General features: G+C 39.2%; 2 protein-coding genes across 4 annotated transcripts in view; one reads left to right on the forward strand and one right to left on the reverse strand.

Moving 5' to 3' along the window:
* LOC6733933 (G-protein coupled receptor dmsr-1) overlaps positions 1-12,454 on the reverse strand; it is a 38,337-nt gene extending 25,883 nt beyond the window's left edge. For 2 of the 3 annotated variants that reach the window (XM_039291467.1, XM_039291466.1), the window contains exon 1: positions 12,192-12,454. The gene's annotated coding sequence lies outside the window, so the exon portion shown is untranslated. The remainder of the gene's footprint in view (positions 1-12,191) is intronic. The other variant, XM_016182311.2, reaches the window with a different exon arrangement.
* Positions 12,455-14,001: 1,547 nt separating this feature from the next.
* LOC6733937 overlaps positions 14,002-16,364 on the forward strand; it is a 45,974-nt gene continuing 43,611 nt past the window's right edge. The window contains exon 1 of the mRNA XM_039292294.1: positions 14,002-15,035. Coding sequence (XP_039148228.1) covers positions 15,005-15,035 — 31 coding nt within the window. The 5' untranslated portion in view covers positions 14,002-15,004. The remainder of the gene's footprint in view (positions 15,036-16,364) is intronic.

Below are 16,364 nucleotides of genomic sequence, written 5' to 3' on the forward strand. Positions count from 1 at the left end.
GTACCCATCTGATATCTGAGTGGGGGCTGCACGTGCTTTCACTTAAATTCCATCCATATGGTGGGATATCAATTACCGTCAGACATTTACCATCAGTCAATGACTCCGTTTGCTTTACCAACAGGTTTGCTGGGACTTTGCAAACAGACACTTTATCTATGTATGTATATCGTTAGCCGGGTGGCAAGTTTAAACAATAAAGCCAAATTATTTGTTGGGATTACTTTGTGCTGTTTGCTTATGGAATATGTGCTGGTTATTCATTAACGTTAAATCCTTTTAAGTACTTATATTGTTATTTGCAGATTAAATGTAAAACAAACATGTCAGATAATTGTATTATTTAATTTTGCACACGAGCTTAATGCGAATTCCTCATAATATATTAATCACGCATTTATGCAATAAAAGTTGTGGCACCCAAATGTCTGAAAGCCAATGATGCGCAAAAAAAGGGCCCAAAAATGTGTGCTACAAAAATGGGTATGAATAAAAATCCTTTCGCAACATCGCACTATAGGCGGAATGGTACCTTTTTGTGGCTAAAATTAATAACATCAAAACGGAGGTAGATATTTAGTTATATATATATCTTATATCTTATATAATACCAAGTACGGGACCAGTACGGGACCGACTTCAAAAATATTAACCACTGTTGTTAACCAGATTAAAAGCCTTTCTTCTCTGAGTTCTTCCACTCGACTCGATGTTTTAAACAGCTGATGTCTTAACCGTGCGTGATTTTTTTTAAATTTCTGTTACGCAACACTAAAGTCTAATCTTATACTAACATAATGGCGTAATCATGGCTTTTTGGCCACAAAATAGTACCATTCAGCCTATAGTACATTGCACGCATTTAAGGGTTTAATCAACCCTATACTCACGCATGTATGCATGGTATTCAATTTGCGGGCAAATGTTTTTTTGCATATTAGCAGGTGATAAGGTAAGGTATACGAGTATCGAATAAGCAAAATTGATGCAAACTTTTAGCTCGTCTTGGTTAATGGAAAAGTTGGCGGAAAACTCTTAAGGTAAGCAGATTGGCAGCCACGTGCGTGTATTGATGGGCATAACGAGTCCCACTGCGAGTGATGAGAAAAGATGCTTTGGCTGTGGACACGCAACGTTAACCCCGATGATGGGTGACAGTTTTCCGGCATTTGAGGCGCATCTCGGCCGAAAGTTGCCTGCGTAGGCTTAGCCATCAAAATTGATGGCTCACGGAGCCCAGTAACTCATAACCATAAACGAAACTGATGCCAGCTCGACAATGAGTCCTTTGTTCGACGGCGCAACGACCGTAAAGGACCGGCTAATAAAGGCGAAATCAAATAACAATCATTGCAATTACACTGGGGACATGTACCGAGGCACATAAACCAATGCTGAACCGACCTGAACCGACCTAAACCCGTCTGAAAATGTGGAGCCAACGATATTAGCCTAAGTCGAAGGCACTCTCGATTCATTTGGAAATCCAACAAGCGGCAACTGTTGCCTGGGTCAAGAAACTGTAAGTGAATTTTTTATTAAATTCCATATGAATGTATTCTCGGGCCGAGCTGGATGACTTGTCTGCAAAATTTGTTGTTGTCTACTCTCATAGACCAACAATTTGCATACTACTTAATCCGCTGCTTAAATCACGGCAGAGCTGAAAATATTGTAAATAATTCATGACAGATTGAAACAAATAAGCCAGTTTTCATTATACACGGAATGCGTTGAAATTAGCTTAAAGGATTTTTTTAAGCTTTTTGAGTTATCTCGACTATCAGAGGGAAATTGCTTATAAGCTTAACAAGCATCCGTGAAGTAATTGCTTTTAACTTTCGGTGGTCTGATTCAATTAATGTATAATCCCATTTAAGCTTTAGCAATATTTTTAAGCGTGGGTTCCATGCAGATTTTATAGCCATGGGCGATTTGTAAGCTTTAGAGTAGTCGTGGCCGAAATGTGTTTCGCAAGAATTAATGCAAGATTAATATAATCCGATTTCAAAATTAAATTTAATATGCTTATCACCGATAGATGTGTGTGGGTATTAGTGTATGTATTTACTTTCATACGGAAGGACAGATATAGGGACAGTTCCCTGTTAACTTTTAACAAATCTAATTTACTAACATGTGTAAGTATGTATACATAAGCTTGCTTCGTACCTGTTTTGCCTATTAATTATTAAATGCCTCTAGCATAACAAGTGCCTATGTAACATTTTTGATTGTCATTGATACAAATAAATAATGAGCACTTGTTATTAAATAATGAGATTCCTTCGATTTATGCCAAGTTCGCAAGAAGTTGGCTAAGAAATGTAGTCCCAGCTTAAAGCCCATTTAAAGATCGCAGAGATACTGCAAGCGAACAGCGCGTTTCGTTATTGAAGTCTACCATTTCAATGCTTTTTGTTCTGACTTTATTTCAGCAATAAAGACAGACACGAAATAGTCGATCATAAATCAAAAAAGGCTCCCCTTTTATGGAGGGTCGCTAAAACAGTGGGATTCGACATCCTGGCGACACCTGTCAAAGAACGTGTTCGTCCATGCTGGACACCAATTAATCATAAGGGTATATAACCCATGTATATATACACGCATATATACAAAAAATAGTTTCAGGGAGTGTCGTCCACTCGATTTAACAGAATTTTTCCACAAGGAGCGTCCATTCTGTTTACGCTTTTCATAATCTATTTGACAGCAATCAGGGAAATAACGTTGCAGGTCGTTCAAGAGCAGCTTGGATTACTTGTGCAACCCGAGAACCGATACTTTTGAATATCCTCGTCGTTCGTGGTCACCAATTGAAACCACAAACATTTATTGCGCAACCCGCTTGAAAGTATCTGATAAATCGGCTACGCCCACTACTTGGTCAACCCACGGCATTTGACGGTTTTTGTTTCTGGCACATGACAGCCAAGTTATGGCTGTACACAATTCAGATTTATGTTTGATTTCATAAGCTTCCTGGCCATTGGTCATCTTCATCTGGAACTTGTCCTTTTCTTTTTGCACCACCAACTAGCCACATCCTGCGAAAAGTAATTTAAATGGCGACCGCATGCTCAAAGTGATTCACCTCCTGTGTGCTGCTCATCTTGTCTATTCGAGTTGCGGGCTAAATGCTTTTTATTGGTTTTTACACTTTGACAGATTAAACTGCTGATTTGCATTTGCTGATTAATGTTGCCGATCGAAAATAACCCACTGCGCAGCGAAACTCATCGAGGAAACACCTTTAAGGTTCGGTGTTGTGTTCAGAAAAAGTCGTAGGATGTGTGATTTATTAAAATTATTATTCCAATATGAATACATAACAATCTGTTCTACGCATTAATCGATTAGACAGGTTGTAATCCATCAAGTGAACAACAAAAGGCTACACATACTGTTAAGTCACGTTTAAATTATAGGTGTTTTCAAGGATACGCCATAAATAACAAGGCTCTTTAGAAAAGCCATTGCGATGGCTTAACAATTGCGTGTTAGAACTTAGATGGCCTTATCCTTGTCGAATGGCCCGGCTTTTGCCAATTCATCCAGCTCCGATCAATTATTGCGCCTTAAGTTTTGCAAAATAACAATGTCCTGAATGGGATGTCTGCAATGACTTTCTGGAAAATGCAGCATGTCAAGTGGAAATTACTCACTAAAGAACAGCTGGATAGCCCATGAAAGTTAATCAACTGCATTGGGGCTTGAAATATATTCAAGGCAAAGACGATTAAACTTGCACAGGCTAATTAAACTGTATCGTATAAATCAGGCGGAAAATTGAGTTTGTCTGCTCTGTTATGGCATCGTAACATTTTGGGTTATTAAGAACACAATCGAAGCCAGATGTGCGTTGGCTTCAAGCCAGAAAATTTAAGAAAATTCACAAAACGCATAACCCACTTTGTCTGTTTTCAACGAAAAAAAAAAATTATGCAAACGATCCAGGAGCAGGGGCAGCGCTCCTTGCTCCTTGGTCCTTGGCACCGGAAAAGTTGCCAACATTTCTGTTTACAATCCCACCACCACCCCCTATATCATCATCACGAACTTCGACGGTACTTAACGCTTTGCGATGTTAATTTTGTTTCATTTCATTATGTTCAAGTGTTCACTTCGTGCGCTTTTCTCTGGCTCAATGGGGATTTTCGACCTCGTCTTCTTTTCAATCTGCGGCTGCAGCTCAACATAAATAGGAACGGCGAGTCCTTTTTGGCAAGCAAACATGTTCAAAACCACAATCCAGCTAGTCTCGTTAATACATCAGCTTTCTTGCCAGCTACACCTACATACCTACCTGTCTAACTGGTAGACAAGCCGAAAAAAAAGTAAATCCGAATGGAAAAGGATTTGCATAAAATGTTGCTAAGCCCAGCATATAAAACCCGTGAAAAGGTTTTTAAATTGTGGTTCCTTAGGTTGGAATGCCATAATGAATGACACGGTGCCACAATTTTGAGGGTTTCAAGTGTATGAGGAATCAAATCAATGGAATTTCTCAAAAGCCAGAATGTGAGCAAACACACTATAAATAATTTAAATAATTTTCATATTAAATAAACACTCCTATCAAATATCTAAATTGATATCAGCTTAGGAGATAACAAACCCTAATTAAATGATTTCATTTTCTAAATATAACCAAATATTTTTGTTAGTTTGTACTTATGCACTTGCATCATTAAGCTCACTTATAATTTATTTAAGTTTTTATTGCCCAAATTGAAATCCAGCCAAGCAGAAATGTAGATCGAGCTGAAAATTCCTAAATAAATTGGTGTGCGTGTGTGGATATTCGTAGCTAAGCGTCAATAAACTAAATTGAACAAGAATATTTATAAATTTGTTTACAATTGCTCTATGAAAATATTGAAACGAGGCAGCGGAATTTCCAACAGAGCCACCCCATGAAATATATTTCTCAATTTCTTCTCTTATTTAACACTTGTACGCGCCGCAATCACTTGATATGCGAAAAGGCATATTTATTTATTTATTTATTTTGCATGCCATTTCCCTTGGGCTGTCAAAGCGCGGGGGCAGTATTTCAATCACTTAAAACTCATCCAGCCAGATCGCAATAGATATAAGTGGGTATGAATGAGAGGGTTTTTTTGTTTTTTTTGTATCCAAAAATATCTATCTACCGAATTTAAAAAGAACTCAATTTCCACCGTGCGCCACGAGAGCCAAAATAAAACTGACGGCAAATTGTTGTGTTTTTGAAAAACACAAATTCTTAAACAAACTTGTGCCACGTGCTGATGCAAAAACTTTGTCGATTTCACTTTTCGGGGGCGTATAACAAATTGCCGAGTGGCAACTTTAACACGAGCAACATTATGGTCCATTTTGGTGGAACACTTGAATTTCCCTAATTAATTGCTCAAGATACAGATTCTGTTAAGTTATAATGACTTTGGCCAAAGTTCAAACACTTCAACGAAAGTCAAAAGTTGGCCAAAGGGAAACAGTTCGTTTCTGAGCAGTTAATAAAGGCATTTAAAAATAGATGCAATAAATAATGCTCCCACTCATTTGCAGTTGAGCTCATCAGAAATTCGGATTTCTTTTTTGCAAAACCAAAATCATTCTATAGAATTTCAAACTTGTATTGGTGACATAAGCTGCTCTTAATGCTTTAAGCCCTTAACATGGTATCACAAAAATAATCCGGCATGAAAAATTACCACAAATATTGCGATGATGAAACACGAACTGCAGCTCGTTTAAATGCATTCAATTCAAAAAGTTACTCTGTACCCTTTATTCGCTTATTGAAATTAGCCCTGTTCACTTGACTATGGTAAAATACCTTTAACCATGTCGACAATATACCGTTGAGAGCCATTCCGAGTTAAACAAGGTTATCTCGATGCAAATAACCAACTGGTCATTGAGGGTGTGACAACTGGCTGGAAGCGAATGTAGGTTATCTAGATTGAAAGCAATATACGCAGTCAAGTGACTCGACTATCAGATACCTGTTATATAGCTATGGATGTATGCAAGCAGCAAATCGAGAGACCACCAAATAAACAGCTGAATTTAAAGTTAAGTGTTTAGCTTTTATTAAGATTATCTTTTGCCGCTAACAAAACCTTTATCACCCAGACTCGTAAAAACAAATTACCAGTGAACATGCTTTTTCGCACTCTGCAGCTCATATGGAATTTGAAATCGTTACGAAAATGAGGACATCATAATCATCTATCCACATTTAACGCATATAATGTTTTATCGCAAAAACTGATTAAAAGTTAGTGTGGATTTGGCCATCGGCAGCCATGAGGGACATAAAACGACAATAGGATGCACTCAACTGTCGTTTAATCATTGATTTTAATTTGCTGCCATTATTTTGCTTGTTACATTTTCCGCTCAGAGTCAGGAAGCAAAGTAGAAATAAAGAAATAATTTAAAGACAAAACGCAGTACGTTCAACAGTGATTAAAATTTAGGGAAACGATTCGGAAAATCCTATATAATTAAAGTTTGTTAAGTAAGCTGAAAATAAGTCTGCTGACAAAAATGTTCAAAAAATAGGGCCATGTCGCATAGCCTTCACCTGTTGTAACAAAAAATGGGAAAAGCAATGTTCTCTTTTAATTAGTTTTTACGAGGCAACGTTATGGGTGTGTGTTTTTTTCTCAAATGCTGTCCACAGCAGAAATCATATTCTCTGTCAAATACTTTTTACATATTCAGGTGCAGACCTAAACTGTTGTTTGTCCATTGTTTATTTATTTATTGGTGTTGGCCACTTTGCCATGTAATCTGGACCCTGTTCGAAATGATTGTACCACCCGAGGTGACAGCTAGCGGTTTCAATTGATACCACTTTGTTCAGCCTTGAGCAACGCATAACTGGCTATTATATCTGAAAAAAGGAACAATGCCAATACAACTAGTGCTACAGTTTTCTACACCTCACCATTTGAATGAACATGAAATCACTGATAAAAAAAACAATACATTGGATTATTTGGATTTCATTTATCAATATAAAAACATCGACACACTAAATAAAGCAATTTGGGAATTTTAAAAGAAACAAAGATGCCTTGTCTAAAATGTATAGCTTTTTACATTTTTTCTTTCATACGGACAGACGAACGGACAGGCGTACGGACGGACATATCAACTCGCTTAGTGACAAGAAAAGAAATAAAAACTTGCACATTCTACTATTTAAATATGAAAATTGTTTATTCCGATTAAATGATCTTGAAGTTTCATTACTTCCAGAATAAAGAAAAAATCATTTTTTATATTTTCTTAAGAAATTTAATGAAATTCCCAGAAATGCGAAATAAGCGAAGCACTTGATGGCCTACACTTAACTGCAGCTCCCCCGAACAATGTAGAAACTTTGTTCCGTTGAGGGAAAAATTCCCCAGCCACTGGGAAATCATCTTAATTGTAAATCATTCGCAGACTTGAAGCGCAACAAGCATTTCCCAGCCGCTTTGCATAGGCAAATTTTGCAAATTTGTGCATGAGCTCTGGCCATTTATCTTCATTGAAAGGCAACCCAGGATTCTGCCAAATGGTTCCTTTCAATTAGAAAAGGACCAATGGGTGGAGCTGGAGCGGGAGCGGGTGGCACAAGGAATGTGCACATTACACTTAGACATAAATCAAACTGCCCCTAAAAAATAGGTCCTGACATCCGAAGAAAGCTCATCTCTCCTGCAGACATGGCAACGTCGTTTCAGGTTCGTTAGGTGCTAGACAAACGACTTGTTGGCCTGAAAACACTTAACAAATGCAGAAATTGATGGCCTATTGTTTCAAAAGAAAAGTTAGTTTGAATCGGCAAAACTTTGCGCAGCACAAAAGAAACTTTTTGCATACAATCTCAAGAAACTAACGAAAGGAAAAGGCGCTTTTGTTGCTAAAAAGTTTATGTTTAATACTCCCAAGTTGTATACACAACTAATAAGTGTATATTACAACCGAAAAGAAGTAAAATAAAGCATAATCAAATCCATTTTATCCATGTGCATTAGATAAAGTATCTGTTACATGTGTTAACCAGCCATTGAATATCATGGTGTTCTTGAATAGCCACAAATCATTTTATTACCAAAAAAGTGATACCAAAAGTGATACTTTTAAAGGACAAGGACAGTGTCTGCTCCTCTTATTTTCACTTTCGGTCCCTGTTTGCGTCCTTTCAGCTTAAAATTTCACATTTCCGTCACGTTGGTCCTAATGCCACCCGAAAACGTATCCGACTACATGGTCGTAAAATGAAGAGCAAATGTTCAGCTCAAATGAAGTGATGCAAACTATGAACCCAGCGTTGGAATTATGGAGCGGAGCGGTCTGATCTGGTCTGACCTAAGTGAACCTCTTTGTTTGGGCGAGTTTTGAGTAATGCCACGATGACAGCCATTCAATGTGATTTGGGTCTGGAAAAACTTTTAACGCTCACACTGCGTATACGTAATGAAACCGACAAATGGCATTGGCCCTAATTCGAGGGGGATTTGGCAACGAAATGCTTGCTTTGAATGAAGAGACGGGCCAAGCTGAAAAGTCAATTCACTGCGAGGCGGAAAATAAGCCAATTGACGAGGGCGAATTCAAGTTTTTATCATTTAATATTTGTGCTGAGTAATGACCACTTGGTAATGTCCTTTTTGTGGGCAGGCAAACACTTGACTTTCAATCTCGCTCTCTCTCCACCTATTTGCAATGAATCTGCCATTTGAGTAAAGGCAAATTTGGCAGGAGTAGTCCCCTGGACATAAAGTACAATTATCAATGCCCACTGGCCCCATTAGACAATTTATAGGCAAACTTCAGACGGCTAGACATTCAATGCTAATGAATGCCAGCACGCACCAATAAAACAGCAAATATTCATTGGTGAAAAAAAAGAACAACAATTGAATAAAGTGAAAACGGCAAGAACAACAAATAAACGCGATACAAAAAGTTCAAAAGCCAAACCCTGAGGTCCTTCGCCAAAAAGGTGAGCACCCAAAATGGACAATAAATAAAATTGCTGTTCTGAAATGGGGTGCTAAAACAAGCCACTTTTGTGTTGGAATTTTTTAAAAGCTGTCTGGGAAGGAGGAGGGGTGGGTATGGCAATTTCAGGGAATTATATAAACTACTTAGCAAAAAGAAAATAAGATATATAAATTCAAATAACTAAATTTAAAGAAACAGCTGCGTTGCAGACAAATGTTTTAATATTTTATAAAGGCAGTTACATTTAAATATAAAATAAATTGTCATAAGTTACCCATTCAACTCAAAAATGAATTTATTTTGCCAACCAGTAGGTATCAACAGTTCGAGTCATTAATATGCCCGGCAACATTAATTTGTTTTTGGCGGTTTTTTGTTTCTTTTTGTTGGTTTCTGACTCAGGTAAATTGGCTGTTCCAACAATGCCAAATCTTTCGACATATTCATAAATTAACCTTCAACCTTAAAGCAAACTCAAAAACGAAAAAACAGCAATGCAGACGGAACAAAAAATGCCAGGAAAAAGCGCCACGCTTTGGGAAAACCATGGTAAAATCTCGTGAGATGTATACACGACTATGTTTTCGTACCGTTTGTGGATGCCTAGTGGGGAAATTGAGTGGTGGGTGGTTGGGTGGATGGGTGTTGGGGTGGGTGGTGGCTCTTATGTACACAGACATCTGCCGAAAACCTCGAAAATTGTTTATTGTTTACATTTTGCACTCAACGTCTTGTTGAAAAGCATCCAGCCGTATCAATAATGCGAGAACGGTAGGAGATGCTAAGTGTTTCTCGGAAGGGCAGAGAAGTTATTTATTTAACTGGTACCGGAACAATATCGCCATTCCCACGCAAAACGGCTTTACATTTTATTATGATTTGCCCGAAATGCAGCATACAATTGAGATTGGCGGTCGTCTTGACGGCATTTAATTCTGCTTTCATGCAAAGAAGGACCTTTCTCGATGGCATCATCATCAAGAGGATCGATTACACCAAATCAAAGCAATCCCATAAGCTGATTTCTCGTTTCAACTTGCAGGAATTATTCGAAATTACTTGCTGCTTAAAACAAATGCCAAATGCTTATAGCCATGAATGAGGATTTATATTTCTCAACCCAACAACTAATACTCCCATTGCTCTACCTTTGATTTATTCAGTTCCATTATAAAGGCTTAATTTACTTGATTACTTGTCAGTGGTCCAATATTTATGCAATGCCATGTTCGTAGTCCTAAAACTGATTACTCACTGCTGTCAATCCGGCGGTCCTGGAAGTTTGGTAGCCCAGCGGGAAGGCCACTAATGAGACAAATCCCTTCGATGGCCTTTGTTCGTCGTGAAATATTCGTTGACGGAAACCAATCATTGAACCTGACCGACAGCAGTTGAAGTCCTTGTGGCCTGGCTAATTAACTCCGGGCCACTGTCGTCATAAATTGCACCCCTGTCCCACAGACCGAATGCCCGAATTTAAGGCACATAAATTGGGATTTATGTGGGCGAAATGCAGCATCGTTTGGCCAGCAGTTTTTGATAAGTAGAAGCATCATGCAAGCATTACTTATTTAATTTAGACTATGACCCTGGTAATTGGCGATAATGAAGTCGCTGGATGGACAACAGAGCTACCAGGCCAGCCCTGCTTTTATTATGCAATATTAAAATGCCACATGGCGTGCCGCAAGGCTCGACTTATTAAAAAACATCCAACAGGGATGTCACCTCATGCTGGTGTCTCAATGATTTTCACTATGGAATGCTGGCGCCATTGTGTGTGCCAGAAAGGAAGACCGTTTCCATTTCCGAATTGTCTGGTTTTTTCCGAATTTTTCATCTACGTTTAATTTATTCTTTTATGTCCCGAGCGTGTTGCTTTGATGTGCCCACAATGGCGGCGCCGCAAATTTTGCAACCGGCATATACACAAATACAACTTAAGCATTCCACAAGCGGCAGCCACATGAACTGTGATCCATGTGTTCGTTCCATCCTGTTGAGTGCGGCTTGGGTTTTTGGACGGGTTTTGCGATGGCTGCTGTAGCGGTCGGGCATCAATTTCCTATTGTGGTAGGATTTCCGCCTCGAGATTGATATTTTGTGTTCGCCCGAATACCCATTTGGCCCAAAGCGTGGTCAAGTATTACACACACACAACCCTAGTCCTAACTTAACCGGGGGCATCGCATTCACACTCCTCGGGAACGCCATTAGTTATGCATATGATCAATTAAATACAGAACATTTAACAGCAGCCATTTTTGTGGTCCGGAATACGGAACCAGAAGTTCGTTTGTGCGACGGCAAATAGTTTACCCCCAATTTACCGAAACATAAAAGGCCATGGCGAACAATGAATTTCCTTTTTCGTACTTTCAATCAATGGGATGACGAAAATAATGCCTGTTCATTGAGGATTTTCATTCGCTGCTCTGGGCGTTCAAAAGGGACTATTTTAATTATTTAAATCATATGATTTTTGGGCAAACCACATATTTATTTTTAACCTAGTAAATATTTATGACCAACTGTGTATTTTACAAAGCAATCCTTTTTGCAAAATACAGATTTGAATATGGTCTTTATTAAAACGTATCTTTTATCTTTTCAAAATGAAAGATTCCTTGCCCTTTCACAAATTCAAGAGCAGTGCAAAATGTTTATATTTAAGAATATAAAAGAATAAAACATAATTGTGTACAATACAGAAACAAAAATCGCAGTACAATGAAATCATGGAATTAAATAAATAGGCTTTCTTATATTCAAATTATACGTTGTTTCCCCTTTTTTTACCTCAGGTACCAAAGATAAAAGGTTACGAAAAAATGTAATTCGTCATTGAACTAAACCATTTTTGTTTACCAACCTAAAAGAATTCCGATACAAATATTCCAATATGCAAATTAATGTCATATTTGAGAACAAAGCCCAAAAAATAATTAGTTACATCAAATGGGCAATCATCAATCAAAATAGATTCTCAGAAAAAAACTCTTTTAGTATCAAATAAAACACCATATTTTTCGAACCTTTTTCCGCCCAAATTAAAGGTATGCATAATATTTCACTTTTTTGCGCCAGTTTTTCATTCAAACACCCGTTGCGGTTTCTTTTGTTCATTTTATGGAAATTAAAATGAATGATATTTAAATTTGGTGATAATTGAACATTATTATTATGGCACTCACATTTGCGTTTAATTTCTTTTGCTGGTTTATTTGGTTGGAATGGTTCTGTTTAGATTGAAGAATATATATATTCTTTTTTGAAACAATGTGTGGAATTTTTATTAGGCAGTTTGTAATTAATTTTTTTTCAATTATTTCTATAGTTTTTCAACTGGGTTTTCCTGACTTTTCACAGACCGGTCTGTTTGATCCGCACTGTGATCCTTTCACGCGCTCTGTAATTTTCCGACTGCAAGTGAAATTCCGACGGACGATTTTCATTTGGCGCCAAAGTGTTCGGCACTTCGAATTTCCCCTCCTTCCAGCTTCCAGTTTCGAACTGCTTTCGCACTGGAACTGGAAGGCCTTCTAGCCGGGCGCACACACACACACACACACACGAGCAATTTCCAATTGGGCGCCTGCGCCAATTGTAAACAAAGAACAGCTGTTCGGCCATAGTACGTATATATTCGTTTTCATTGACGATGGAGCATAGTATAACAAATTGGGGGGCAGTGGGGTTAACTCCGAACATAAGGATGAGTGATGTGATTAGGGTGGTCACGCGTGCGGCTCTAATAAATAAATATAAATGATTGTGAAAATTGCCAATGGAAACAAACACATTTATTGAAAGTCGTTTAAGCCAAACATCGCATATCTTCACATATGAATTTAAATTGAAGGGCGGCGGGTGGCGGGCTTTATGGGCCTGGCAAATGAGGCTCAAGGCCACGCCTTTTACTTGTCACTACGACTGGGAATTCTCACAGCTGTCAGCCAAAATCCCATCCACTTGACATCGCCAATGTTCGGCGATGTGTTCTTTTCTTCACATATTTTCGCCAGCACTTAATTTCCTTTGAAGCCGCATTATTTCAGCCTTTCGACACCGGGCGTTGCGAGGCGTTACGGCTCGAACGAACAGCTTTCGACTGGGCCCATAGTGTCTGCCTGAAATGAATCGGAAACATTAATGGCTGTATCAAAGCCTTGGATGCCTTCATTTAAGCGTCTTCATTTAATTCATCGAAATTGCCATATATGAATATTAAATTAAGTCGAAACATTACAATCACTGAAAAGGATTTTACCATACAATTTTATGTGCAATAATTAAATGTGTTTCAATATATCACAGCTGTGTGTACATACATTTCTTGTTATAAAACTTAATTTTTAATTTATTATAATTTTTTAAGCCATGAACTAACTGTTTTTCTTCGTTCTGCTCGCTACGAGTTGCAGCTTCGAATTTAAATTGATTATTTTTTGGTCCCACCAAATTTTTGATTATTATAATATATTTTAATGACATTTTCTTATTTTTAGCAGCTCATTCTTATAATTAATTTAGCAAATCGCCCAGTTTGTTGCTTTTGCATTGAATCACCATATTTTTATTTGATATTGCATACTTTTGGGCCTAGATAGCTATTACCTTTTATCAATTGTGCGGATAAACTTAAAAATGTAAATTAGAAAACTGATAAAAACAGACACGCCAGGTATATCACAGCGCATTAAGCCAAGTAAATAACGCTTATCATCTGGAGCTCCTGCTATTGGCACTTAAGCTTTGGCCACACATACACAATACTGATAAGGCGGCTCTCTTAACGAACTCTCTTCGCTGCTCTGCGAGTGTGAAAAGAAAAAAGGTAAACAGACAAGTTGAAAGACGCTTTTCGGTTGAAACGAAACGGCTGGTCGAATTGAAAGACACTTACGTCGCTCTTCGGCTCTCATTTCTGCGCCCAAAGAGAGCTCACTTTGGGTGTGCTCTTGACGCTCGGGCTTTTGGCTTTGGCTTTTGGGGGCCTAACGGATTCTCGCTGGCTCTGTTTGTCCGTGAACGCCGACGTCGACGCACGCCTCTCGTTTTCGCGCGCTTCTCGCACTTCTCGGTAAATGCGCAAAAAAGCCAGCAACGAAATCAAATCAAGTCAAATCGCAACGCATGGTGAATACATGTCCGTTTTATTAATAGATTCCGCAACAGCCATATAGCGCATATTTCGAAAGAGATATATAATATACATATATATATATATATATACATATATATGAAATAAAGTGAGGCCCTCGGATGAAACAGTGTTGATAAGGAGTGTATATACATATAAAACTGAAAGAATTCGCGGCGCGCGCGAGTTAGTTGCGAATATTGCGTATACGCAGTGTCTGCCGAAAGTAATACAAATCAAACAAAACCTACCACAACAAAAAGAGGAACTCACAAAAGCAAACGGCATATCAAAGCGAACATTTCCCAATTGAGGTCTTTTTTACACAGCGCGCAGAGGATACGCCTACATGGATTTATATAGCACAATTACAGCAACCAAGGATACTGAGACTTGGGCAGGATAGCAGCGATGCCAGCCAGCGGGTTGCAATCTCCACCAGGTCGACAGGCAAGCGGCATATCAGGATAATACCAGGGACTTGGACATCATGGCTCCTCTATTTGTCTAGTTGGCAAATACCAGCGAACCGGGAACCAGGCCACACACACACACATACACTCGCTTACACACACACACACAAACACACACACGCGCTCATACGCTCAGACAAACAAGGACGTTTGTCATTGTGTGCGTCAAGGACGTCGACACACGTACAAGCTTTGTTGCTGTTGTGCCATACAAACAGACCAGAACCAGTGTCGCAAGTGGGCGTGCCAGCGGGTAGGCGGCCTCTGATTAAATATACATCAGTCAAGCGCAAGGATCCTAATTTCCAGCAGTTGTCCTGTGCAAAAGGACAACGGACAGCGGACAGCGGACAGCGCCAAAACGGGACACCAACTTTGAAGCGCAGGGAAAATGGCGCGACGCAAGGGCAGCGGTCGAGGCAGTAAGTACATTTTCCTGTTAATTATTCAAATCAAGCGTGAGTTCGAAAATATGCCAGCGAAATTCCGGGAAATTGCGTCTGCTCAAGGATATTAAGCTGTTTTGCAAAGTTTCCAAAAAGTGCTTACAAGGAAAAGGGACCCAATATCTATCATTTCTATACTGACTTCTCTTTTGAATCCTTATAATTGGTTGTTTTATTGTTAGATCGATTACCCTGCTGCTTTTTTTGTTAATTAATAAAAGCAGCAATAGAATTAGGCTTGAGCTCAAGGACGTCGAGTTTCACAGCTGCCATATGGCAAGACAGTGAGTCCTTGCTTCAAAGCAAAAGAATCTCGTCAAGTGCAGTGATTTTTTCTTGGCGGCTCAAAGAGAAAAACATGTAATTAAGAAAGTATGTAGTATTCAGCCACGCCCCCACTCGAAACCTCTGGCTGTATCTATAAGATATATATTTTTTGCATTATTATTTGTGCCATGAGTGCTCCACTCGCAACAGAGAGAGAGAGAGAGAGGGAGTGAGAGAGGGCATGCATAAAACATGAAACAACAGCGTCAGTAGTCACTTTTCATTGCATTGCGCCCACGCCCAACCACCCACCCACAGCCCCCTTATCATTTCAATTCAGTTGCGTTGGCGCGCGCGCTGCAAAATGTTGGGGATTCCCTTACGTAATCCCCCAGCGCACACAAAAGGCAAACAAACAAACAGGCACACACACACAAACGCACACTCACAGGGGCAGCGGCAAACAAAACAAAAACACAAACGAAATGGGCAAAAGAAAGGGGAAAACAGTGAGCTGAAATAAAGGAAAACAGAAAGCGGGTGAAAAGCAGAGAGGCTGAAAAACAGAAAAACAGAAAAACGTAAAAACAGACGCAAACAAGGCAGCTTGTTTGCCGCCCGCCAGTCGCAATCGGAATCGCCCCATGTAAATGGTCTGAAAATCAAGCTAAGCCAGCGTCATGAACTTTTGGCGCAGCTCACCCGCTCAACAGGCAGCCTAGCACACAGATGCGCAGATACAAAGATACAGATACAAAAGGCACACAGTCACAGATACTCGACTTGCACATCCACAATCGCTCCATAGCTGAGATACTTTGCGTCACGTCACGCCGCCTGTTAGTCAAGTTGCTGCGTTACTCATGCCACAGTTTGAACCTATTAAAAAGCCAGATACTTTCTTGTGCCCGCCCCGCCCTGCGCCATCCCCAGATACTTTTGCCAAATGAGATACAAGTGTGCTGCCTGGCTTTTGATATATGCCAAGTACTGCTCGCTGGGCGGATACAGTGCGCATTCCCAGCTCTTGATGCCTGC

This window comes from Drosophila simulans, chromosome 2R (genome assembly GCF_016746395.2).
Source record: "Drosophila simulans strain w501 chromosome 2R, Prin_Dsim_3.1, whole genome shotgun sequence".
Lineage (NCBI taxonomy): Eukaryota > Metazoa > Arthropoda > Insecta > Diptera > Drosophilidae > Drosophila > Drosophila simulans.